The 25,824-nt window shown below is 43.8% G+C and overlaps 1 protein-coding gene across 6 annotated transcripts in view; it reads right to left on the bottom strand.

The window, feature by feature from the left end:
• The window catches only part of SORBS1 (sorbin and SH3 domain containing 1), a 242,430-nt gene that overhangs the window by 32,728 nt on the left and 183,878 nt on the right, over positions 1-25,824 (bottom strand). For 3 of the 6 annotated variants that reach the window (XM_023511596.1, XM_023511597.1, XM_023511594.1), the window contains 4 exons: positions 17,834-17,883; positions 7,240-7,412; positions 4,534-4,619; positions 697-864 (listed from right to left, as the gene is read on the bottom strand). In XM_023511596.1, coding sequence (XP_023367364.1) covers positions 697-864; positions 4,534-4,619; positions 7,240-7,412; positions 17,834-17,883 — 477 coding nt within the window. Of the gene's footprint in view, positions 1-696; positions 865-4,533; positions 4,620-7,239; positions 7,413-17,833; positions 17,884-22,739; positions 22,842-23,402; positions 23,469-25,824 lie in introns of all 6 variants that reach the window. The other 3 variants (XM_023511595.1, XM_023511598.1, XM_003787314.3) reach the window with 2 other exon arrangements.

Raw genomic sequence — 25,824 nt, 5'->3', positions numbered from 1 at the left:
TTGGTTGCAGCCATCATTGTTGTTTGGCGGGTCCAGGCTGGGGATTCGAACCTGCCACCTTAGGTGTACGTGGCTGGCGCCTTAGCCAGTTGAGCTATAGGCTCCAAGCCACCCTTTGTGGGTTTATCCTAACTGCAAGTATCTCTGGGTTTCACAATTCTTCAGTGAGGTGCTTTAGCACCACCAAACACATTACACAATCCATCTATACACGAGTGGTAGTGTTATGCCCTGATATGTAAATATTAATGTCACTAAATGCCTTTTGGTAAATGGCATAAAGTATCACTAGATAACTTTTTGTAAAATAAATTTCATTAACCATCTCTTCAAAGAATCTTATAATTGTCCACACCATAGCTACCAATGCCTACATACAGGTCTCTAAGCAGGATGCACAGGCAATACAGTATCATGATAAAATGCAGGATGCAGAGGACTGGACTCATGATGGCAGCCGATGTTCTAGCATGCATAGGGGCGTGCGCCAGCAGAACCCGGTCCCCAGCCAGGCATGCTTAAACATACAGAGGACAGGACACAATGGGGGTCATGTCCATTCACTAGCCACAAAAGAGCCAAAGCAAGCCTAAAGGAAGCCAGGATGACAGATGCTTGGAGAACGAGATCAGCCTACAGAGGGCAATGCAGATATTGCTTTGGGTCAAGCAGCAGATCGAGGTGACCAAAACAGACCTCTGACCCAGATTTCCTTTTTGCGGTATCGTCTATATTGAGAAGGTCCCCAAAGCGCTCATTAGTGATAAACTGATGGTGCGTCGGGATGACGCCCGTGTGGCGTCGAGCTGCAATATCGGCCTCTTCTTGCTCGCGCTTAAGTCGTCTCTGGTCCGCTAAAAGTTTCTGCCATAAAATTGCATAAAATGGGCAGTGAATCATCTGGTCCAGGGTATTGGAAAATTGACAACAAAGCAACTAAGGAAGAAGATGGGTGAATGGGGAGGAGACTTGGGAGGGGTTTCAGAGTCACAGCTACTATGCTCCTGCTGTAACCACCCTCCGAGCATCATAGGAAGGAGACAGCACTGCACGGGGGAAACCTGGGAAAGCTGGGACGCGGGGAGGGAGGATTCCAAAGATCATACCAGCCGGCAGACTATCCCCAGGGTTAGCCGAAAGCCTCCTGTGCCCTGGCAGCAAAGGCCAGGTGAGCATGGGGCACATCAGGGGATGCCCAAGCATGCTGGGCTGGCAGCAGGAGGCCAGAAGTGCGATCTCTACCTCATTTGGGCAGTGATTTGCTCCCACAGTGTAGTTCCATGGCAGGACCAGGGCTAAATAATTCTTCCTACCCATATCAAGCTTATTAACCTGCTATTATGGGCTTTGCTATATGGGGCCAATGGTGACTAGGACATTTTTGTGTTTCCTATGTTTTTTACTCTAATATGCTGTCCACAGAATGCAGCTGCCCACTTCAGAAAATATGGCACCCCTTCTCCTAGGCCAGCCAACTCTCTCCCTGAGTATGATTTTTCAGGTGGCTTAGTATATGCACTAAAGGCTATGTATGTGGCTAACAGAGAGAGAGTTATAAATTACTTTCTTTTTTTTTTTTTTGAGACAGTCTTACTTGACACCCTCCACAGAGTGCTGTAGTGTCACAGCTCACAGCAACCTCAAACTCTTGGGCTCAAGCCATCCTCTTGCCTTAGCGTCCTGAATAACTGGGACTACAAGCACCTGCCACAATGCCCAGATATTTTTAGAGATGGGGTCTCTCTCTTGCTCAGGCTGGTCTCGAATCCCTGAGCTCAGACAATCCACCCGCCTCGGCCTTCCAGAGTGCTAGGATTATAGGCATGAACCCCTATGCCCAGCCATCAGTTACTTTCTTACTAAGCTATTTCTTCATTAGGTGAAATGAGCTGAGTTTAAAGGAATGATATATATAAAGCATAGAAAATAAACTAAGACTAATGGTATCTGGGGTTAAAAGAAACATTCTCTCCTGTATTAAGAAAACAGTCATCGATTTCTATTTTTTAGAATCATTAAAAATAATCAGTATTGCTTCTTACCAAATACCTTCATTGCCTTTGGAAATGACCTTATGGAATAGCATTTTAATGTGTTTTTTAAAAATATACAGGGTATCTATGAAGTTCGTGTCCAATTTAAAATAGTTGTCTATTGATGAACAAACCTATGGACACCCTATATACGAATTTTATATTCCTAGGATTAACTGCCCTTATAGAAAAGCATTAATTAGAGCAGATAATTCTTTTTCTTTTTTTTAAGAGATAGACTCCCTCTGTTGCCCAGGCTGGAGAGCAGTGGCATGATCATGGCTCACTAGAGCCTACAACTCTTGAGCTCAAGCCATCCTCCTGCCCCAGCCTCTTGAATCGCTGGGATTACAGGCAACCATGTAATTCTTAGCATGCAGAACTAATAATTCTTAGCATGCTTAATAAAAGATTAGTCTTCGTCTAGTATGCAATTAAATGTCTCATGTGACATCTATCCTTAAAGGATGGTAGGCCTGATTTTTCTCCAGGTCTACTTTCATCAAGTAGCTGAGGGATTTCTAGTGCTCAGGTAAGCTGTCATAAGGATTAAATGAGAAAAGACACGAGAAATCTTTTGCAAAGCACAGTGCCATGGAAAGAGCACTGGCCCAGAAATCTGGACCCCTGGTTTCCTGCTCTACTATTGGAATAGGGCAACTTACTAAGTGGCTCTTTGTAAGCCACTACGTTTCTATGATTTTTTCCTGGATAAAACAAGGGGGTTGGTAGATGACCACTAATGTCCCTTCCAGGATTGGCACATTCCCATTTTCTAAAATGCTATTATCATCAATGGTAATAATAAAGCATTTGCATATGAGAAGGATACCCCCATGAGCTGGGCAGTGTGGGCTATTTCTGTAACAATGGGAATGGATTGAGCCTTAAAGTTGTCAAAGTCCTTGTCAAATCCCTAGTGTATTGAGATGGGGCAAAGCTCCCAACCCAGTACTTGAATCTGACCTCAGTAAATCCAGCAGGTCTGCAGTTTAACCACATAAGCCAATAACCAGAGATAAAGACATGCAACTTTCAATAATCTATGAGCCAGTATTATTCAGAATACAAACTGCTCACCTTCTATATGCAACTTCTAATCTATCAATTGCTAAACTAAGTAAGTAAAACATGTCCCCCATGTGGTAGATAAGAATTTTCTCACAAAACCTTCTATGTTGGGGACTAGGGTTTATATTACTAAAAAGGAATTTCATCTTCCTTCATCACAGCAGCCCAGGCCTACATATTTGGGAATTTTGTATTTTTGTGACAGCAAATACTTAACACAGAGCTACAGAAATGAATGTGTTCTGAGGTCTGATGGACACTCATCATTAGTGAGTGATTACAAATAATGTCTTCATATTCAATACTTCCTCTTGTTTCTTTCCATGGACAGGTGCAAGTATCCTATTGAATACTGTTTGTGTTTAGAGATGGGGAAAAGTATAGTTGTTTCTTTTTTGCCTTTTGTCTTACAATCTGGCAGCAATGATTATTTTCATCCAGCTACTGCCAAAGTCAGCCTTAGCCTAAATTTTAAAGAAAGCTTCTCTCAAATCTTAGAACTACTCAAGTCAGAAAAACAAAGAAAAAGGACTTTAGAAGGAAAGGAAGGACTTCAGGAAATGAGACAGCTTATGTGGACAAGAACACCCTTCTCCTGCTGCCCCCACCCAAGGTGATTTTTCCATCTCTTAATTCATTATAGGAAAACGGGCATTGGAACACTGTTTCATCTCTAGGACCTGTTTTCTTGGGAATATGAAGCCCAGAAGTGTGCATAATAACAACACTTTATCACAGCAGAAACTTGTGATTTAGCCCATTTGGCTGATATGAAGAACTGGCCATGCTAGTTAGATCACTGCAAGACATCTCAGCCACTGCAAGAAAATACCCATGTGCAGAAGCTCTTGGCTGAATATTCTTTACCAATGTTTACTGGAGTATCTACCTTCTTCTCAGCTAAAGGCCACAGAGTTATGGGCAACTCCTTCAAGTTCTTTTATAAAATGTACCATGGACATTACTGTTTTTCCTGTTCCTCTGTTCTTCTACTGCACCCTTCCCAATCTGAACTGTGCTTTGTACCAACAGAGGGGTGGGTAGTATTGTACTGAAGCAGCATGTGGGCAGACTTCCTTAGAGAATGTGGGGAGGCAAAGAGGGGCTGAAGGAGCAAACTCCAGTTTCCAGCCAACAGGGCACTGAACACAGTAGTGGACAAACTCTCTCTATACTTCCCATGCAGCAGTGCTGGCTGGACTTGGTATTCATAACCTAGGGTGTGTGGGGAAATCAGCCCTACTTTTTTTGAAAAGTGGACTAAAAGGGGAGTGATCGAGCCCGTCATATAAAAACGCCATTTGTGAAAGTTCCAATCATTGCTTCTAATTACTAAACCGGGTCACCTTTTTGACAGATTTCTAGAATGTTTCCTTCCCTCAGACCATCTTCTGAACAAGAGCTAAGAGATTTAAAAGATAGGATTTACCTCTTTATCATCATGGCGTCTTCGAATAAATTCTTCTGTAGATTCCAAGTAATCGGCTGGTATAAAATGTCTTGGTGATTCTGAATCTTCAAAACAACAGAGTATAGTTAAAACAGGCAAATATTTAGCGGGAAATCATGTTGGGGAAATTTCACCTTTCATCTATTATAAATAGCAAGTTTTTATGATCATTGTTAACTAACGATCAATAATCAAATTCTAAAGGGAAAAATCTCAAATTCCACCCCCACTTTTCAGATTTACTTGCGAACCAGTTAAATACAAAGAAAACTAATCAGAAGGCAAAAGGTGAGCAGAAAGAGAGGTGTCCCTACAGAGAGGCGTGCAGGATCTCACAGAGACAAACCGCACACTCAGACACACAGGGCCATGAGAGAGGCTGCCTCTCAAAAAACCATGGGGTGAGCGGGGAATTGGTGCAAACCCCAAGGGGCTCAAGAGTTCAAATGAATAAGTCTCTCAGTTGAGGTAAACGGCCAATTTTTCTTTCGAAACACAGTTTGGTGGTTAGTCTAAATGACATGGTGGTGGTGGTGGGGTTTGTTTTTAAAGAAGTGCAGCCACTATGAGCCATGATCAGTTGCCAAGCAAAACAAACAGAAAACAAAGGGCAGACCGGAAAGTGAACACCAGGGGCACACCAAGGGGACAAAGCAAGCAAGGTGAAAAGACGGGGGATGAGACTGGTCAAAGACACAAAATGCCACCTCCACAGGGTGGTGCCAGTTCACTCTGAGGGTTGTTGTTCCTGTCCAGGCTGTGGTCTGAATATGGCACAGAGTTCCCATTATTAACGGCCCTTGGGCAGTCCTCTGGGACTGCAGGTCTCTCCCGAGGAGGCTCTGAGTTGCAGCTAAGCCTGGCCATGGTGAGGTGGGAAGACAGGCGTGTGGGAACCAAGGGCTTCCCCACAGAGGGGGGCTGGTCCTGGTGGGGCTGGCTGGGGAGGTCTGGCTTCTGGCCCACTGGGAGGCTGGAGGAGTCACCAGGGGAAGGCTGTCTGGGATGGTGCTGGAGGGGCTTTTTCAACCGAAAAGGGAGGGGGCTCATTAGGTATATGTTCCTGAGGAGGGTGCTCTTGTCCCCTCTGGAATCCAGGCGCCAGTCAGGCTGTCTGGGGGTCTGCTGTTGCTCATGCTTCCGGATGGTGGTGAAGCGGGTATACGAGGCTGGGCAGGTACCCTTGCACTTGTTGAGACGATGTTTGGGGAAGTCTCCGTGAACGCTGCCACTGCTGCCCTCTCTGCTGTCATTGGAGGCATTTGAACAGCGGTCCAGCTCGTCAGAGCAGGTGGAGAGTGGCTCAGAAGGCACGAGGCCCCTGAAGCCCAAGGTGTGTTCGGCCATATCGCTGCACGTTGGAGAGGCACACACCCCACCGGAGTTCATTCTATCCATCTCCTTGGGATGGAGCTTGGTTGACTCAAGGAGGGACTCAGCAGAGCGGGCTGAGGTCAGGCCGCCCCGGGGCAACACAGGTGTAGGGGACTTGCTCAGCCTGCCCGACAGGTCCAGGGACGGCATGGACCGTGACCGCTGAATCAGCTGCTCAAAGGCTGTGATGCGGGAGGAAACTGTGTGCTTGGGGATGTGTTCTGAGCCTTCCTGGCTGGAGCCCAGCTCACCCCTCACCAATGCCAGGCTGCTCCTTTCAAAGTGGGAGGCAAGATCCCGCACACTGGAGGAGGAAATGGATCCCAGGAAGAGACCGGCTCGGTTGATCTGGTGCATGTCCCGGTAGAACATGGTGAACTGCATCCCAGCCTTTCTCGAGAGAGGACAGGGCCTCCTGGCGCTGCTGCTGTACTCCTGGAGGCTCATGGTGCTGCTGGACTTGCTGTCATAATCCCGCCGGGAGCGCAAGAGCAGGTTCTCGATGCTCCCCCCCACTTGCAGGGGGAGGCCTCTTTTAGAATCATTCAAAGAAACCGAAACACAAAGGTTCTCACAGCTCTGGGCCTTCTCTGAGGGCAATAGGACACTCTTTTGTTCCTGCAAAAGGGCGCTGGGAGCAGAGAACCTGGGTTTGAATTTGGAAGGAAGGATTTCCGAAATGCAGGCTTTCGCAGCTGACAAGGGCTTCTTGTGCTTACACACAGGGCCTAACGCACTGCTAGTGTTACGTGTTCGGCTATGAACTGAAGATGAAGTAATCATGTGAGCATTCCCACCTTTACGATCCACTGGTAAGCATGCAGAATAAAATAAACAGACCCATTAGGTTAAAGCTGAAAGCTGCTTAAAAAATAAAGGAGAGGTAACATGCTCATTTGTTGTCATAAGGGCTTTTTAAAAATTTCCAGTTGATGTCCGGAAGCAAAATAATCTGTGCTGCAAAGCAAGTGCAAAGATGCAACAACAACAACAAAAAAAAGGCCACCCTGCTGGAATTAGGAATGGCTAAAGCTCAGCTAATTTCTAAGAAAAGGGAATTAGAACAAAAGAAAGAGAGAGATGCTTCATGGAGAGCAAGGTTGGAGGTTCGAAGGAAGGGAAACTACTAATACCAGAAAGAAAAATGGCCGGTGAGAAATAGGGGAGGGACCTAAGAGGGCTCCAAGGCCTGGACATGGATCTGGACAAGGCAGAACGTATCCCCGTTGCTGAAGGTTCACCCGCTGCTGACGCTCAGTAAATGGGGGTGGACGGGAGACAGAGGCCTGCAGGCTTCACCCAGCTAATTACCTTTAGTAGAAGCTGAGCTGGACGGCCGCTTGAGCCCACTGAGGCCCTGAAGAGGGATGTCACCACCTTCCAAGACACTTTTATAAATCTGTCTCTCATTCTCCAAGCTAGCGAGATCCCCAGGTGCCCCATCTGATTCCCTCTTCACTGCATGGAAGTTGGAAGAATATATACTATGAACACGGTAATTTTAAAAGAGAGAGAGAAGGAGGGGGGAGATAAGAACAGGAATTAGTATTTTCAACATTTTTCCGATAAGTATATTACCTGTTGAAGACAAGAAATACACTTCCTGGCTTCCTAATCAAGCACAGTCCTTTCTGAGGAGCATTCTTAGTTAGAAACAGATTTCTATAGACAGGACCAGCCCATGGGGCCCTGAATGCCCAGGAATCTTGTCAAAACAGCAAAGGACTCTGATTGAGATGACTGCGTTTCTGCTTTAAAAGAATAATTCTGTGAAACACTGGCACTGGGAAGGGGAAGGTTGGAGGAGGTCAGGGCAGATCAGGAGGGAGGGGGACCCAGTGGCTGCAGGCAAGAGGGTGTAGGCAAAGACATGGGGATAGCCTCTAACATGGAGCCAGCCAGTGCTTCAAGTCCACTACGCCAATTATTTTTCTGGGTTATTCTTCACAAGTGCTTTTGGCTGATGGAATATTAACATGAGCAATGAAAGGGGGAAACCCAGCTGTCTTGGGTCTCCAAGAAAACCAGTAACCAAGTAAAACTAGAACCTGGGATTCCATGTGCTCTTACTATCACAGCTAAATTTTACACTCCTTTCAAAGTCTGTGTTCAGAAGCTTATGACATGTGTTATGAGCATAAACTATGGCTTATTTCTATCCTTCACTTATTTTTATCCTTTGAAACCTAGGTATTTTTGCAAGTTACCACAAGTTCTTTTTGGAATGAGGTGTGGCACCAAAAAAAATTAAGAGCATTTACTCACTGAGCCCTGCCCTTCCCCTAAGCCCACTTTTCTATGCCCTCACCCAGTAACACCTATCACTGGCACACATGTACACACATGCACACACAACTCTTCTAAATGAATGGCTCCTTTCCCACAAAGTACACAGGCTTCTGGCAGCTTCTTTTAATGCTGCCAAACTCAGTTTATTGGAATCAATATGAATTTTTCAGCTCTGAAAACCCACAGTTAGATGAAATTCCTTCATCAAAATATTTTACTTTGACTATTTTCTAATAAAAAGCACAGCTTAAACTATAAGAGTTTAAATATCCACAGGCCTCCCACCTAGATTCTACAAGGGACACAGCTGCCTTTGCTTTATCACACATCTATCCGGTCTCTCCTCGTATCCAGCCATCAGTGATGGAGTAGTTTTACATTCCATAAAGCCAGCCTTTCCTTCTGTGTGTGACCTCTAGGGCTAGCAGTCTCGAATGATGACAACAACAGTGAAACTCTCTGTGATGCCCGGTGAGGCATCCTGGGGGGGGGCGGCTCTGTGCTAGCTGCCTGCTCATCTTTTTCTCTTAAATCCCCTCAGTCCTACTTTTGTTGTTTTTCAGATGAGGAAACGAGGTACTGAAAAATTTGGTAACTTGTCAAAGTGGGCGTGTTAGCAGAATGACAAGGTGGGAACTTGAACCACACCATTGGACACCACATAGAATTGTGTTCTCAGTCGGTGTTCGAGATACCACATTTTGCTATAACTGAGGAGGAAGAGGCTTGCACAACACAGGATCCAGAGGAGCTGAAGGATGCTCTGGATCCATCTATGTCACCATCGCTGAATGTCACCTATCATAAATACACTCCTAGGACAAGTGGCACCAGAATCTGGGAGTCAGAAATGGAGAAGAGGTGGGGAGTCTGGTGAACATTGTGATGTCTCCTCCTCAAAGTAGTGAAGACCCCAAAGCAATACCATTGTTTCTGGCATGGGTAGTGCTCCTCACAGGAGCTGCTATTTGCCGAGCCTTACCCTGTGCCCACCCTTGGCTAAGGGCTCCCTAGGTCCCTCCTCATTCGCTCTGGCCTAGGTGAAGGGATCAAATGTTTTTTCCCTTTTCCTGAATGGAAACATACCTGAAGGTAGCCTGCAAGGCTGCAGCACTCTATGCCAATTTAAATAAATGTAAACTCATCTAAATTGGCTTTAACTTTGAATTTCCTAATTAAAAACAAACCTGCCCCTTTTCTGAATTTTCTGTTCCACCATTTTCCTTTTGGTTGCATGTTCTGGTTTTGACCTTCAATTTAACCCCAACAGAAAAAAAAGATCAAAGTATAGATGCCCTTTATTCTTGCTGACCAATGGTTGTAGTCACTGAGGTCTGTTTTGTGAAGAGATAGTCTCTGAAACCTGGCTCACGTTGGTTTGGGGTTACCATACCTCCCTTAACACTAGAGAGTGTTAAACTAAATTTGGCCTGAGGCTACCTCCATACTTTGAGTTCTTGTACCTAGTGAACCGTGACCTCACTTAGTATGTAAGCAAACTACAATCTAATTTAAGAGTGTATTCTTCGGCTAAGGCACCAGCCATGTACACCTAAGGTGGTGGGTTCGAATCCCCAGCCCGGACCCACCAAACAACAATGACAGCTGCAACCAAAAAATAGCCGGGCGTTGTGGCGGGCGCCTGTGGTCCCAGCTACTTGGGAGGCAGAGGCAAGAGACTCGCTTGAGCCCAGGAGTTGGAGGTTGCTGTGAGCTGTAATGCCACGGCACTCTACCCAGGGGGACAGCTTGAGGCTCTGTCTCAAAAAAAAAAAAAAAAAGAGTGTATTCTTGTAATAAGTAGCTGAGTCTCCACCAATCACAGGCTGATCAAACACTGATCGATTCATGCCTATGTGAGACAAATACCTCATCACATCATACTCAAATAGGGCAAACTTTGAGTGTAACCAATCAAGCTGTTTCCATAGTGACTTCCTTTTACTGTCTATGAATGCTGCCTGCTCTGGTTATCGAGTTGAGTTCTCTGAACCTCTCCTGCTTTTGAGAGCTGCCCAATGCATGAATTGTCTTTTGCTTAAATAAACCCTGCCAAATTAAATTTATCTAAAGTTTTTCTTTTTTCTGGGTGTAGTGGCTCATGCTAGCACTCTGGGAGGCTGAGGCAGGTAGATTGCTTGAGCTCAGTAGTTTGAGATCAGCTTGAGCAAGAGCAAAACCCCATCTCTACTAAAAACAGAAAAATTAGATGGGCATTGTAGTGTGCACTATAGTTCCCACTACAAAAGGATTGCTCAAGCCCAAGAGTTTTGAGGTTGCTGTGAGCTATGATGCCATAGCATTCCACCCAGGGTGACAGAGTGAGACTCTGTCTCAAAAATAAAAAAGTTTTTCCTTTAATAAAGTGCCTCTGACAGCTGCTTCCATCCTGTTGTCTTTTGAACTGCCTCAGCCTTGGTCAGAACTTCTAATCCATCTTCCTAAGTTCCTCTTAACTTTGTTCTGTCAGGATTATCACTATAACTGGCTACCTGACCTCACACCTGCTCTACCTCACCAGACATAAAAATTCACTTCACCTTAGTTACCTCACTCTCTGGCTTTTTTCCACTCATTGTCATCATTTTTTCCTGCTTCCCACCAGAACAACAAACCAACACTCAGGAAACCTCTCAGAATGGATTTACTATAGCCAATTGTTTTCTTTCTGGTACCAAAGCGAACAAAACATGCTTTTTCCAGATGTGTTACATTTTGCAACTCATGTCCTCCTTGTTTAAAAACAATATCTAAGATCTCTAGAACACTGTTTTAAAATATATCCATTAGCTCTTTGAATGCTGGAAAGAGAGAACATCTGTTCCACTGTACAGAGGGGAAACTGAGGACCAGAGCACTTAAGACATTTGCCCAAGGTCAAAGATGTTGGGTGCAAGGCTCTGTCCAAGTAGATCAGAGAGGATGAGAGAAGCCCTACATCCCTAGTTGACTGAGAAAGGCCCAATCAGGATTAGCAGTTACTTACTTCTTAACAAAATAAGTTGAGTTGAGAAGCTCAGCTCTGTGCAGGAGGGAGGACAGAAGATTCAGCCTCTGGCTAAGATGCAAAGCTGGCTACTGAGTTTTAAGAGGTTACAACAAAAACACTCACTGGAAAAATTAAGTGAGGGAACAGAATAATTATCCCAGGCCAACTGTTTCTACCAGGGTCCTAGAGACTGGGAATCCAGCTCAACTCCAACAAGTAATGTGGATCAGCTGAGGCAAACTAGCTCAGTTTAAAAACTATCTTTCCTGGCCTCAATTTCTTTCATCTGCAAAACTAATAATGCATGGTGAGACTGTTAGCTGCACAGACCTTTCGAGCTCCAGACACAAATATTCAACTGTCCTCTAGACGTCTCCACCTGCATGTTCCTAAGGCATCTGACTGACACTTGACATGTTCCAAACCAAACCTAGCTCTGTTTCTCTGAGCCAGAAAGCTCAGTGGATCAGTCCCCTTGCTCCTCAGACCTAATCCTGCTTTTTCCCTATCCACAACACAGCTTACATTTTATTTGCAGCTCCTCTATAAAGCCTTCTTTGAACTTTCCTCCTCCATAGGACAAGAGATGCTCACCCCCCCCCCACATTCCATCATTACATTTAAACATCGGATTCTAGTTATTTATACCTAGAACCCCTTGAGGTCAGGCAGTTTATTAATCTTTGCATGCCTGGTAACTAGCACGATTGTTCAATAAATATTATTGGAATAAATGAGTCTACAAAATTAAATTCCAACATGCATACATATTTATGAAACGTTTATGGGTACAAGCGAATCTTTCTAAAAGCAGAGTATGAATGTCTTAACTCAATAACATACCCATTTTTTGTCAAGAAAATGACATGAAGGCTACGTTAACCAGTTTGATGAGATGAAATGTATATGAAAATATCACACTGTACCCTGTGATTGCATTAATGTACACAGCTATGATTTAATAAAAAAATCTTTTCGTTTATAAGGTCTAGGAGAATCTCTAATGTTTTCATATAGTTCTTCAGGTTATAATCTGTATTATGTTCTCCTATTAAGGGGGAAAGGGTTTTCTCTGGTGTGTACCATCACCACCTAGGAAAGAGCAGCTTGTTCTTGAGTGCCACCTGCTGACCAAACAGAATAAAGCTCTTTACTTGATGCTAACTAATGCTGAAAGGCTAAGCGATGAAAATAATGAGTGCCCTCCTGTATTTTGCTGTGTATAGGCACTTTTTGCCCCGAGGAAATAAGGATGTGTATTTCTGGGAGAATGGGGACAATATATCCTATTTTTGGCAAGGGAAAGCACCCCCAGAAAAAGAGGAAAATTAAAAAGTAAGCTGAGTCAGAACAAAGAAAAGTCAGTTTACATTTAAGCTAGCCATTGCTAGCAAGCTTCTTGCCTTTTCTGAAATTCTAGCCTGTTGGGAATACAGCTTACAAATACCCTGATGAGTCTGTGAGCACTCTGAGGAAAAATGGCCATAGAAGAGATTATGGCAGGGCGTTTCCTGCCCATTAAACAGGCAAAGCAGATACACATTGTGGAGATTTGCATTTGCCTGGGGCAGAGGCCAAGGGAGTAGCTAGAGCCCTGAGATATGGGCAGAAGAGCTTATATCCCTTTTCCCAGAGGAAGATCCTTTGTGGTGGTGATGGGAGGAAAATGCCTCCCTCCCACTGATTCCTCAGAGGAGATTAACACACCGGTGGTGTTTTAGAGAACTAGTGGAGTTTAATACCTTCCTAGAAATCTGTGTGTGTGATTTCAAGCAAGAATCTCTCCCAATACAAGGCTCAGATTTCAGATTTCTGAAGGCTACCCTTAAGGTTAATAATAACAATAGGAGCTGATATGCTCACTCAGCAACTGCCGGCATCTTTTTTCCCTCCCTCATCTTACCCTCTGGGCAAATAGATGTCAATAAAAGCAGAGTGGAGTAAACACTCTGGGCCAGTGCCAGAAGCCCACAAATAGGCAACAGACCTCTGAGCTCCCACTTTAATTCTACTCTGAGTCTCATGTCTCTTTCTTTATCATGGCTTCTAACTCTATGTTTCTTCAGTGGGTTGCCACCAGTTTCCACAGGTCTTAGTGGATCCTGCTCTCGGGGCAGGACCCCGACAGTGTATCATACATGAATAATATTATTTGTTACTAGTACATGGCATTCCTTATGCCTTGTATCTGTTGCTGTATTTTGTAATTATCTGTTACATAAAATTTCTTAAACCATAATATGTTAAAAATATTAAAATTCCTTTATGACAAAAAAGTACCTATATAAAAATAAATGAAAACTTGAATTAAAAAATTCAAATGGAAGACTTTTTCCTAAATGTTTAGGCTAAAACTGGATAGTACATCAGACCTGGCAGTGCGTTATATGCAGCAAAATAGGTAGCTCTCACTAATTATTTATAGGTTTTTTTTTTTTCTGAGACAGAGCCTCAAGCTGTCCCCCTGGGCAGAGTGCTGTGGCATCACAGCTCACAGCAATCTCCAACTCCTGGGCTCAAGCGAGTCTACTGCCTCAGCCTCCCAAGTAGCTAGGACCACAGGCGCCCACCACAACGCCCGGTTATTTTTTGGTTGCAGCCATCATTTTTGTTTGGCGGGCCGGGCTGGATTCGAACACACCACCTTAGGTGTATGTGGCTGGTGCCCTAGCCGCTTGAGCCACAGGCGCCGAGCCTATTTATAGGTTTGATAATGCTATGAAAATAAAACACAAAACCAGACATACACTGTGATGGTAACTATAAAAGTACGTATTTCTTTTTAGGGAAAGGACTGGCAGTCGTATTAGTGTATCTGGATTACAGGTGAATTTCTTCCTCTTTGTTCCCAGGTTAAGTATTGTGATACATAATCAATGTTAATCAATGAAATGATAAACTGCAGTCTGTCCAAGATATGAAAGTGGACTTAAAATGCCATCACTTCTCCAGATGCCACAGAATTGTGAACCTGTGTGATCTGGGACTTCACTTTCTTTTCTTCTTTTTTTTTTTTTTTTTTGAGACGGAGCCTCAAGCTATCCCCCTGGGTAGAGTACCATGGCATCACGCTCACAGCAACCTCCAACTCCTGGGCTCAAGCGAGTCTCCTGCCTCAGCCTCCCAAGTAGCTGGGACTACAGGCGCCCGCCACAACGCCTGGCCATTTTTTGGTTGCAGCCATCATTGTTGTTTGGCGGGCCCGGGCTGGGGATTTGAACCCGCTACCTTAGGTGTATGTGGCTGGCGCCTTAGCCGCTTGAGCCACAGGCGCTGAGCCTGGGACTTCACTTTCTTTGCCCCCTGGGTGAGGTGAAGTACTGCCAATGTTTCCTTCAACACATCACTCCTGCCTATCCAGCAAAGGAAGCCAGATTCAGTTCACAAATTGCCTGCCTCAGTGCTAAGTGAGTGGGACTCCAGTTAATCAAGATTTATAGATCCATTCATTTATTGAGCAAACATTTACTGTATTCTACTTAGGCTAGTCCCTCACCAATTCCAAATATGGAAAAATCTTACTCTTTTGGACAAATTGGGAGAAAACCAAGCCTGATTACTGAAAAATTCCCAAATGATAAAAGAGGAAAAAACTCACCTATCCCTGCCAAGTATTTCTTGAGAACTAGGCTATGGCTGAAAAACAGAGGCCTTTGGAGACTTATTTTTATGAAATAAATAAGAATACTTGGTAAATTAATATTTCAAATACCATTATGTTTATGCAGTGTCTGAAATCAATTTGTTCTTTTAAGCATTTCTAATTAGTCCCCTTCAACCCTGCTAGCCCAATATTATAAATAATTTCTTAAATACTATATTTTAATAGCTCAAAAACATTAAACCTTAGTATGACATCTGTTAATTTTCTTTCTTTTTCTTGAGACAGCATCTCACTTTGTCACCCTCAGTAGAGTACCATGGCATCATAACTCACAGCAACTTCAAACTCTTGGGCTCAAGCAATTAGCTGGGACTCCAGGTGCCTGCCACAACACCCAGCTATTTTTAGAGAGTCTTGTTCTTGCTCAGGCTGGCCTTAAACTCCTGAGCTCTGGCAATCCACCCACCTCAGCCTCTCAGAGTGCTAGGGTTGCAGGTGTGAGCCACCGCACCCAGCACTATGGTGCAGATGACAATTTACTGTCAGGACCCATCCTTGGCCTAGAACTCCATTACTCAGACCAACCTGAGCAAGAGCAAGACCCCATCTCTAAAAATAGCCAGGTGTTGTGGTGAGCACCTGTAGTCCCAGCTACTCTGGAGGCTGAGGCAAGAGAATCGCTTGAGCTTGAAAGTTTGAGGTTGCTGTGAGCTATGACACCATAGAACTCTACAGAAAGGAACAAAGTGAGACTGTCTCAAAAAATAATAAAATAAAATTATTTTATTTAATTATTTAATAATAATTTTATTATTAAAATAATTGTTATTTTAATAATAATCATCACACACACAGATTTCTAGGGCGGTGTTAAATTTCACTAGTTCTTTAAAACACCACGGGCGGCATTAATCTCCTCTGAGATTAACCTTCTCTTGACACTTTTAACTTTTATAGTCTACTTCATTCATTTGCCACTTTGCCTTTTTCTTTACTAACACTTATTTGCGTGTGTTTTGTCCCCACAACTACTAACAGGCTATATCTACATTTCTGCGATAACATCTAGCTTAGTGCTTGGGTCCAGCAGAACTGGGGACTTCACTCAGCGGGCTGCCCAAAGCAGCCTTTTTTGCGTTGTGCTCCCTGCTCCCCACCCCCGAAGTGATAAGCTGAGAAGAAACAGGTAGCCTTAGGGACCAAGGAAAGTTTGCTGGGAGCTGTGGCCATGAGGAAGTCCTTTATCTGTAGGCAGCCTGAGCCCACCTGGGAGGCTGCACCTCTGAAAACACATCTCTGAGACCTAGAGGACTTGTAACTTGTTGTCATCCTCAGCTGAAGGCACAGCTCAACTGGAAGCTCTTTCAAAGTGGGTGAGCCACCTGGGAGGCTGAGGCAGGCAGAGAACTTGAGCTCACAAGATGGAGACCAGCCTGAGGAAGAGCAAGACCCCATCTAAAAATAGTCAGGCATTGTAGCAGGTGCCTGTTGTCCCAGCTACTGGAGAAAATTACTTGAGCCCAAGAGTCTGAGGTTGCTGTGAGCAGTAACGCCACAGCATTTAACACACCCCCCCCCCCACCAAAAGTGAATGAGCCACAGAGCCCAGAGTGCAGGGAGTATGGGGGAGCCTACACCTGAACCCTGATTCTCTCTGATGTATTGGTGACTCGATTACTAACCCCACAGTGGGTACAGGAGGCTTTACACTGGCCTTCTCCAAAGTGGGAACTATCCTCTAAGGCAAGTAAATTTTCCTCCAGCTGCTATCTTAATTTATCCTCTCAATCTCTTATGTTCCTGGGTACATTAATCATGAAGCACACGTACTTACAGAAGAAAAATTAACATAGTGAAGCTTCTAAACACTACCCTAGAAGGATGAAGGTTTTTCCATTTTTCCCACTGAAAATACCCAAATTCCAGCTGAATTTCAAATGAAACTCTTCTTGCAAAGTACATTCCTTTGTAAGGTAGGTAAGACATGTCCCAGTGACATAAGACTTGTCCAAAAAAAAAAAAATCCCTTACACTCAGTAACTTTTTTTATTGTGGATTTACCCAATCCAAATGGAACAGACAATAGATGTGCCTTTCCCCTTCACCATATTTCAAAGAACGAGACATAGATGTGATGGTGAAAAGGAAATGCTCCTATCAGAACTTTATCAAATTGATTGGGTGTAACAGGCACAATGGAGAGACAGGCCCTGCTCTCAAGGAGTTTATAATTCACTTGCAATTATAAAAATAGAGTATAATTCAGATATATAGCAACAGAAATAAGGGCCAAAGATGTACTAAGATAAGATTGAGTGAGTACATGAAGGCTCAACTAGGACCTGTTTAAAAAAGCTTAACTGTTTGCTATTCACCATGTATATAGCAGGGGGTGAAAGCAACACTGAAAATTTCCAGCTGAGATAACAGCTGCATGGCCAAGTATGGAAGAAGGCAATCTGCTAGAGGATTCAGGCCGGCTTGGGGGTGGGGAAAGGAGGCTGGTGGTTACCCATGAAGAAGTGAGTGGGGTGTGCCTGTATCAACTAGGCAGAGTCCTAAGAATTGGCATAAATGCACATCTCTGTAAGAATCAGGTAAGTTAGCCCCCTTGTCGTCCCACCATATTTCAATCCCACCATCCCTCCCTCCATGTTTATTCCAGATGGGGCCTTTCTTAGTCACATACCCACCTGCCCTTAAGAACCATCACGTGAGAGTTTTGATTCTAAACTTAGACAAATAAACACACATTCTAAAGGTAAAGATGCTAACGTGGAAAAAAACTTACCAAAGATAATATGAACCATCACAAAATTAATTTGCAAGAGGAAAAGAATAGAAGAAAAATAATTTGAAGACAATAATTAGATTGCTACTTATCATCAAACTCTGCATCATTTGAATCCATTATACTGATACAAAGAAAATATGCTTTGGGTCCAAAACAAGCTTCTCTCGTCTCAATGTCTGACATTTAATACATTATCCCAAACAATATACAAAGTGGAATGGCAACTTACTATCCAGGAGGCTCTGAAGAAATTTCCGGAGTAGGGCTGACTGCTGAGGTCTATAAATGTCAAAAAAAAAAGTAAGATAAAAATAATGTAGATAATTTATTTTGACTCAGACATTTGAAGTTAGGGAAAAAAGAGAAGTCACTTTCCTTTTCTAATTATTTAGATAAGGGCCTCTGGGAGTCAGGGAGCCTGGATGGAAAGGATTTCGGTGCTGGTGGAGGGCGGTGGCCTTTCTCTGGGAGGAGAATGTCTGCGCAGGTAGGCTCTCCTACTCCGGGTCATTTGTATCCCAGCAGATGGATGCAGCCCTCCGGGCAGGTCAGGAAATGACCTCCTGGCTCACACTTGTTTTCCATCACTGGCCACCACTGGACCAACATGCATTAGTGACATGACATCACACCCTCCACCAGCTTCTCCCCTGCCCACAGCCGCCCCCCAAGCCCATTGCAGTTGCATTCATGCGCCCCAAATGCCACATCCAGAGAGAGTGTTACCTGACACTTTAGGTCTAGAATGTACAAAAATGCATTTTACAATACCACATCGTATTTCTATAATTTGTATATGCCTGCTGATTTAGAAGTGTGGAAATGTAATTTTGCAAACCTTATTAATGACCATTTCAGCATGAATAAGGGAATCCTTTATAAAATTACCAGGGCACTATGCAAAAGGAGGAAAACAACCAAACAACCAAGAGCTGCATGCAGAGAAAAAGTAACATAATTGTGTAGTTTAGGGTTTCTGTTGTTGTCCTGGAGAGAAGAATCCAAAGGGTTCAATATATTTATTTTTTAAAATAATGTAGTGGTCGACTAAATCAACCTACATGTTAACCTTAATAGACACTCCTATTTCTAATAATGACCATATCTCTAAAACAACCATTTTATGGAACCATTTTAAGCTGCCTGGAGAAGAGACATTTGGGGAAAGGAGAGAAAGAAAGGGAAAAGGAGAGGAGAGGGAGGGGAGCCAACTCAGTCACCTGGCCCTCTGCCTGCTGAAACCTGTGGGGCTCGTGTCCCTTCTCTTCTGAGGGCATCTCTGCCCCAGGATGAGGACTGCCCCACAATACCCCCACTATTCCTCAGAGAGGGCACCCCTCTTGCCTCCACATTCATCCTCCTGCCAGTTTGGCTCTACTATCTTGCCTGCCCACCCCGCCCTCGAGACTCACACCTTTTAGCACCTCCCCCATTCTGGTCTTACACCTTCAAAGACATTGTCCTAGTCTCCATCTTGGAAAGACTTTTACACGACCCTGTGAGTCCTCTGTAACACCTCTACTCTCTCCCTCCCTTCCTTTCCTGATCACATCTGTTCACTCAGTGCCACAGCCCTGCATGATCTCCTGATTTCTTGTCACATACTCTAACGCCAATCAACTGCTCCCCTAGCAACCTCCAAAGTCTTTCAAAAACCTCTTAATTGTCAAATCCATTGACCTTTCCTCGAAGTCCATTTCTCCAGACCACTCAGCTCTGGGCCGTTCTCACATTTCCTTCTCTTGCTCCTGCCTCTCTGAACTGTTCTGTCTCGGCCTCTCTTCTATTCCATGTCACCCTGCATCCCAATGGGTAGCTCTTGGTGTCTCATCCTTTCTCCCCACATGATTCCCTCTTCCGTCTTCTGTCAACCATCACCTCTTGAGGTGACTCCAGTCAACTTCTCAAGCCCTTGCCTCTTCTATGAGACCCAGTCTTGGAATTCCAACTGTCTACTGGATATTCCCTATAAGATATCCAACCAACACTTTGAAAATCAATTACCTGAAACCAGCTTCCTTGCCTTACCTCTGCCCTGATTTTCTTCCCAGCTTTCTTATGTGACATACTCATGTCCTCAGTCTTCTAGCTAGCTGGCTCCAACCCTAAATCTTTCTTGTTCGTGCCAGTTAGCTGAAATATCCCACAGCAATGTCCTTGGTGCTTTCTCTCTCACACACACCCCATGCTGGTGCCCCACAGCGTGGGATCTCACCTCTACACACCTGGACTACTACAGGTGCCTCCTGGAGACTTCAGTTTTCTGCTCCCTTCAACTCAGCTCCTCCCAAGCAATGACACTAATCTTCCTAAAGCACTTTTTGAATCACATCACTGGTCTGAGGGCAAACCCAATCATCTTTTGTCATATTTTCTGGGCTTCTACAATCCAGGGTCAATCTTTTTTCCCAAATCTACCTCCCACTAGTCCCACCCTCAATTTCCTACTCCAACTGAACTTGTCTTTTTCCTGAACAGAACTTAAACATGTGTACTTCTGTGATGTTTTCTCCATCCTCCTACTTTCCTCATGCACCTCCAGTCCATCTCCTCCTGCAGATCCGGGCTAACTGCTCTGAGAAGCCTTCTCTGACTTTCCACATGACTTCTCTCTCTCCTGGTGCTGTGAGCCCGTGCCATCCATTCGGCTCTGAGCACGCATTGCTGTGCACTGCTGGAGGTCTTTTATTCATGAGTGTGACTAAACTGTCAAGTTCCAGACGGCAAAGCCACTTTTTTGTACCAATTTAGAACTCCTGTAGCACGTGTCATACACACTCAGGACGCATGGGCACCAGTTAACTGAACTGATGTGCAGAGGACTCACTAACGTGCAGGATGCTTCTCTATGCCCACTCTGACTAGCTCTGCCTGCAGGGGGGCTGCAGTCAGTTCAGTGGTTCCAAGTCGCCTCCTATCTGCACATGGGTTATAGGAGCTCTCTTATTATTTGGGGCTACCTTGAACTACTATCTCAGACCTCCCAGCCAACTTTAGGAGGCCAACTTTAGCTACAGCCACCATGTTCACTCTAGAACTAGCTGGTTCCTACCTTGGACCTTCAACCTCACAGTCGCTGTTCTTGGTTTCACTGCCCACCTAGATTGGAAACTCAGCCCTTTAAGTTACCCTGTCACCTATCCAACTAAACCTGTGGTTCTCAGCCTTCCTAATGCTGTGACCTTTTAATACAGTTCCTCATGCTGTGGTGACCTCCACACATGAGGAGCAGTGTCTCGGTTCCTAAGACCATCAGAAATATGTGGTTTTCGATGCTCTTAGGCAATGCCTGTGAAAGGGGAAAGGGTCATTCAACCCCCAAAAGGGTTGCGATCCACAGGTTGAGAACCGCTGGCCTAAATGGTGAGCATATGACTTGTCTCTTGTGTCTCCTCCAAGTTTTAAAGGAGAGTTTGGGCCCGCCCCTGGCCTTGCCAGCTCCCTCAAACCTACTGCCTCCCTGGGCTCTTGATCCTGCCTCCTCTGAACAGCCCAGCTTTCAGCTGCTATGCTTCTGACTCTCCCACCCTCCTGAGCCCTCTCAGCTGTTGCCCATTCCTTTGGTTTCTTTTCCCCTTCCCTGGTTTGAATCTCTGACTCTCACATGACTTTTTGTACAACTCAAACAGGCTGGTGATCTGAGCCTTCTTGCCTTGGTTCTGCATAAGTGTGGCATGTTTCCACTTTTCCTGCCATGGTCAGTGGACTTTCCTAGTCTTTTCAGCAGTGCCCACATTCCGTTTTTATTTTCTTTCTAAAAACATCCCTTTTTTTCCTTATAAAAATCTCTTTTAGCAGCACGGTGCCCATAGCCCAGTGGTTATGGCGCCAGCCACATACACTGAGGGTGGCAGGTTCAAACCCAGCCCAGGCCAACTAAACAACTGCAACCAAAAAACAGCTGGGCATTGTGGTGGGTGCCTATAGTCTCAGCTACTTGGGAAGCTGAGACAAGAGAATTGCTTAAGCCCAAGAGTTTGAGGTTGCTGTGAGCTGTGATGCCACAGCACACGGTGGTTATGGCACCAGTCATATGCACCAAGGGTGGCAAGTTTGAACCTGGCTCAGTCCAGCTAGACAACAATGACAACTGCAACAACAACAAAAAATAGCTGGGCATTGTGGCAGATGACTGTAATCCCAGCTATTTGGGAGGCTGAGGCAAGAGAATTGCTTAAGCTCCAGAGTTGGAGGTTGCCGTGAGCTAGGACACCACAGCACTCTACTGAGGGTAATATACATAGTGAGACTCTGTCTCAAACAAAAAGAGAAAAAGTCTCAGTCTGTCACCCAGGCTGGAGTGCAATGGTGCAATCATAGTTCACTGTAACCTGTAAATCCTGGGCTCAAGCGATCCTCCTACCTCAGTCTCCCAAAGGGTTAGGTCAACAGAAGTGAGCCACCGTGTCCAGCCCACACTTGTTTTTTTCCTTCCTTTGTCAATCCAATTCTTGGCTGTTTATGGGGGGAGTATACGTGTGTGTGTCTCTCTCTTTCTCCCACATACTCTTTAGTAAACCACATTTTGACATAACTTTCTTCAAAAATATCAATACAGGCTCAGTTTCAAACACTTGCTCATATACAGGCTGTCTGACCCATGGAGAGCATTTTTTCACTGAGAAGTTTCTGACCTTTAAGATGACAAACACTACTACTCTGACAGCACCATGCACAGAAGAAGCACCCAAATCATTGCTGCTGTGCTCCTGAAAATGATCTCTGAGGTTGGTATCTCCCAGGGCTGCAAAAAAGACAAGGAGAGGGCCAAAAATGGCTGTCTGAAAATTCAGAGAATGTACACAGAGGTGAAGGAAGGGAATTTAACAGGGCTGTGCCTTGACAGCGGAGAAAGAGAAAAGGTGGGGAGAGGAGTTTAAATCACCAGCCATTCTGTCTATAAAGAATCCCCTTTCGGGAAGATGCCAAGCTCAAAAGAAATCCAAGCAAAAATTAACTTGGGTTGGGGATTAAGGGTTGAGAAAGGAATCTAAACAGGAGTCAGAAAGCCATGCAGCTTAAAATAACCAGCATAACCGTCCATCACCTCAACTATACCAAAAATTACAGAACAAAGAAGGACACAAAGCAGAGCTTGGAAAGGAACTGATGGCATGAGAAAAACTAGGAAATACCTGTGGCAGGTTTGCACTGGATGCTTTATTAAGCGTCTCCATTTTTTCTAAATCTGCCTCTAACTCTGTTTGGCAGAGGTTGAGATCTTTGTCTAGATTAGTCTGGTTCAAGAAAGAAAAGATGGGAAAGAAAGTTTTAGTTTAGAGGAAAGGGAGAATGAATGAAAGATTAAGTTTGAAAAAATGATCTTTTTAGTGTTATACTTTCATAAAGGCCAAGATGCTATGACTAAAAACACAAGAGCTCACCAGAAATTAGTTAAAGACATGAAAACAGAGAACATAACATTATGCTTATAAAATAGGAACCCTAAAGTAATCAGCTTCAAAAATCTATTCTACTTGCTAAACAGCACTACAAATATCACCAGAACCTACCTTTAAGGAAATACTTATTTCCTTGCTTTTCAGATTACGGTGACTGTGATAAATGCTATATGTCAGAAGAATAAGTAATTGCTTAGAAAACCTCTATACATTAGTATATGTCTCAGAGACTTTGTTAAATAGTTTCATCACCAAGCCAAAAAAAAAAAAAAGTTATCACCAAGTTTAAAAAAAAAAAAAAGTGACTTCAGAAAACAAAACAAACCCACAACACACTCACACTAACCAAGGCTAGAGCACACACACAGTTCAACAGAGGAGGCACAGCGGAATTACCTTTCTATCCTCTCTAGGAAGGATAGAGCAGTCTCCAGGAGTATAATCCCATATCTTTTTGGGAGGCTGACGGGAAGCAGAGGAGGAAATGAAGAAATGAGCATAAAGACATCAAGACAAACATGGAGACTGGCTCAAACAAAGAGGGGGCACACTAGGAGAATCATATCAACACAGAAAAGGGAACTCAAAAGCAAAGGGGGTGGGCATTCTGCCTATGGACGCAGGCTACCTGCCCCAAGGGGGAGCTCTGAGGACGTGGAAGCTGGGACCATTACCTAGGAAGTTTGTTTCTATGTCTATGTCTCAAGAACAAATCATCATTGGATTTTATAATAAATACTGAAAACTTAAAAAAAAGAAGAAGAAAAAGAAAAAAAGCATTAACACAATTTGAACAAAAGCAGAAACTTTAAAATTCCTTATTTTTTTTTTAAACTAAGATTGACACTGGAGAGTCTGTATTTTTGAGGCAGACATCCCCTACTGTAAAATTCACTTTATATTAACATATGTGTTCATCTACAGGTTTGGCCAGTGGAAAGCTAAACTAAAACGTGCTCTCTATAGTTGTGGCAATGAAATCCACGCACAAAATGGGTGTTAGACAGTGAACCAGACAATTTTACCCAACTGGTTTTAAAATCTTTTATAGTCCAACTACACTTTGATAATACTGCCAGGAATAGAAACATACCTTCTATCCTCCTTAAAAAACAGAGTTTAAACTCAGAATTTAAATAGTGGACTATAGAGTTATTTTCATTTTCTCTGCTAATCCTTCATGTTAGAATTAGAGCTGCATTCCTCAGATAGAGATCTTCCAGAAGATTCTTTGAAGGTTTAATGAGGGAGGGTTTCCCAGGATTCAACATTTAAAAGTTACAATGCACTTCTAACTCTTGGACCTCTGCCCTACCAAGTGGACCTCTTGTGCTGCCTATCTAGAACTGAATTTTCCTCTATGATGATCTCTGGGATGATGAGAAACAGGGGATTATTGATAGTTCCTAAAATTTTATGCAATTTCATTATAACCAATTCTTTGGAAGCATCCCACTTGGTTTACTCTGTGAAGTTTGGACTTGAGTTTACACAGAGAAATCATGTCAATTGCTATAGAAATTAGAAAGGAAAAGAGAAGAAAAAGCTGATACTCAGGCTCTTTGTAATAAATCTGCAAATAAAAAAATATGATTCAAAATGTGTTCACCATTGATGCCAACAAGTTAGTACTGTCATCTCTGGACATGTACATTCTGCAGTTTGTAAAAGGAGTGGAATTAGCAATGATCACTCATCTTTAAGTACTCGATACACTGGGATTGCTCATCTGGGGGAGGAGACTTTTTACAGTCACTTGCAATACCTCTATTTATTTCTTACTGCAACAACAACAAAAAAAGACAGTGTTTACAAATTAAATTGGTTTTAAGCAATCCTCTCCTGAATGGTTCTTTGAACCATTTGTTGTTCTATTATGACTTGCTGGAGTTAAAAGGCATTACAGTAAGGATCTTGTTAAAATTTCAGTTCATTTTGGGTGGCATTAAATAGCGCTGTTCACTTGAAATAGCTGAGCAGGAATTGAGGAAGAAAGGAGTGGGTGAATGTCTAGTGTCAAAGTTCTGGCAGGCTTTACTTCGGAGAAGTGCTCCTAAGTTGGTGTGAAAAAAAAGCAGTAATAATGATCCACATCACTGGGTAAGAGTTTTAATATCATTCTGCTTCTGAATGGCTGCAATTTTTTTTTTTTTTTTTTGAGACAGAGCCTCAAGCTGTCCCCCTGGGTAGAGTGCCGTGGCATTACAGCTCACAGCAACCTCCAACTCCTGGGCTCAAGTAAGTCTCCTGCCTCCGCCTCCCAAGTAGCTGGGACCACAGGCGCCCGCCACAACGCCCGGCTATTTTTTGGTTGCAGCCGTCATTGTTGTTTGGCGGGTCCGGGCTGGATTTGAACCTGCCACCTTAGGTGTACGTGGCTGGCGCCTTAGCCGGTTGAGCTATAGGTGCCGAGCCAATGGCTGCAAATTTTTCCAAAACAACTTCCAAGGTTTACATTGCTTACTCTTTTGTGGCAGCATAGTTGGAATAGGAAGAAAATCAAAGAAAAAAAAATTTCTCCCTACCACAACCTCTTTCCAAACTCTGTGGGTTCAACCAGATAATGACCGCACCCTTAAGATGTCTCAGACCATAAGGGACTATAAATCTCAGGGCTGTTCTTGAGGACATGGGCGTGGATTGAGTTATTTTGGCATGTATTCAAAAGCATTACCTTTTAAAATAAGACCTGCACAAAAAAGAGCAGTCCCATCAGAAGGACTCTCAGGTCTGCGCAAGAAACACATGTGGCTTCAGAGAAAATGCCATTTTGAAAAAGCATCTTTAAGTCTTTAAATAATTAAGATGCAGTTAGACC

This window comes from Otolemur garnettii, unplaced genomic scaffold (genome assembly GCF_000181295.1).
Source record: "Otolemur garnettii isolate 467f Iridium unplaced genomic scaffold, OtoGar3 scaffold00021, whole genome shotgun sequence".
Lineage (NCBI taxonomy): Eukaryota > Metazoa > Chordata > Mammalia > Primates > Galagidae > Otolemur > Otolemur garnettii.
Note: the sequence above shows the minus strand (reverse complement) of the source record. Positions and strands in the feature narration are given on the sequence as shown.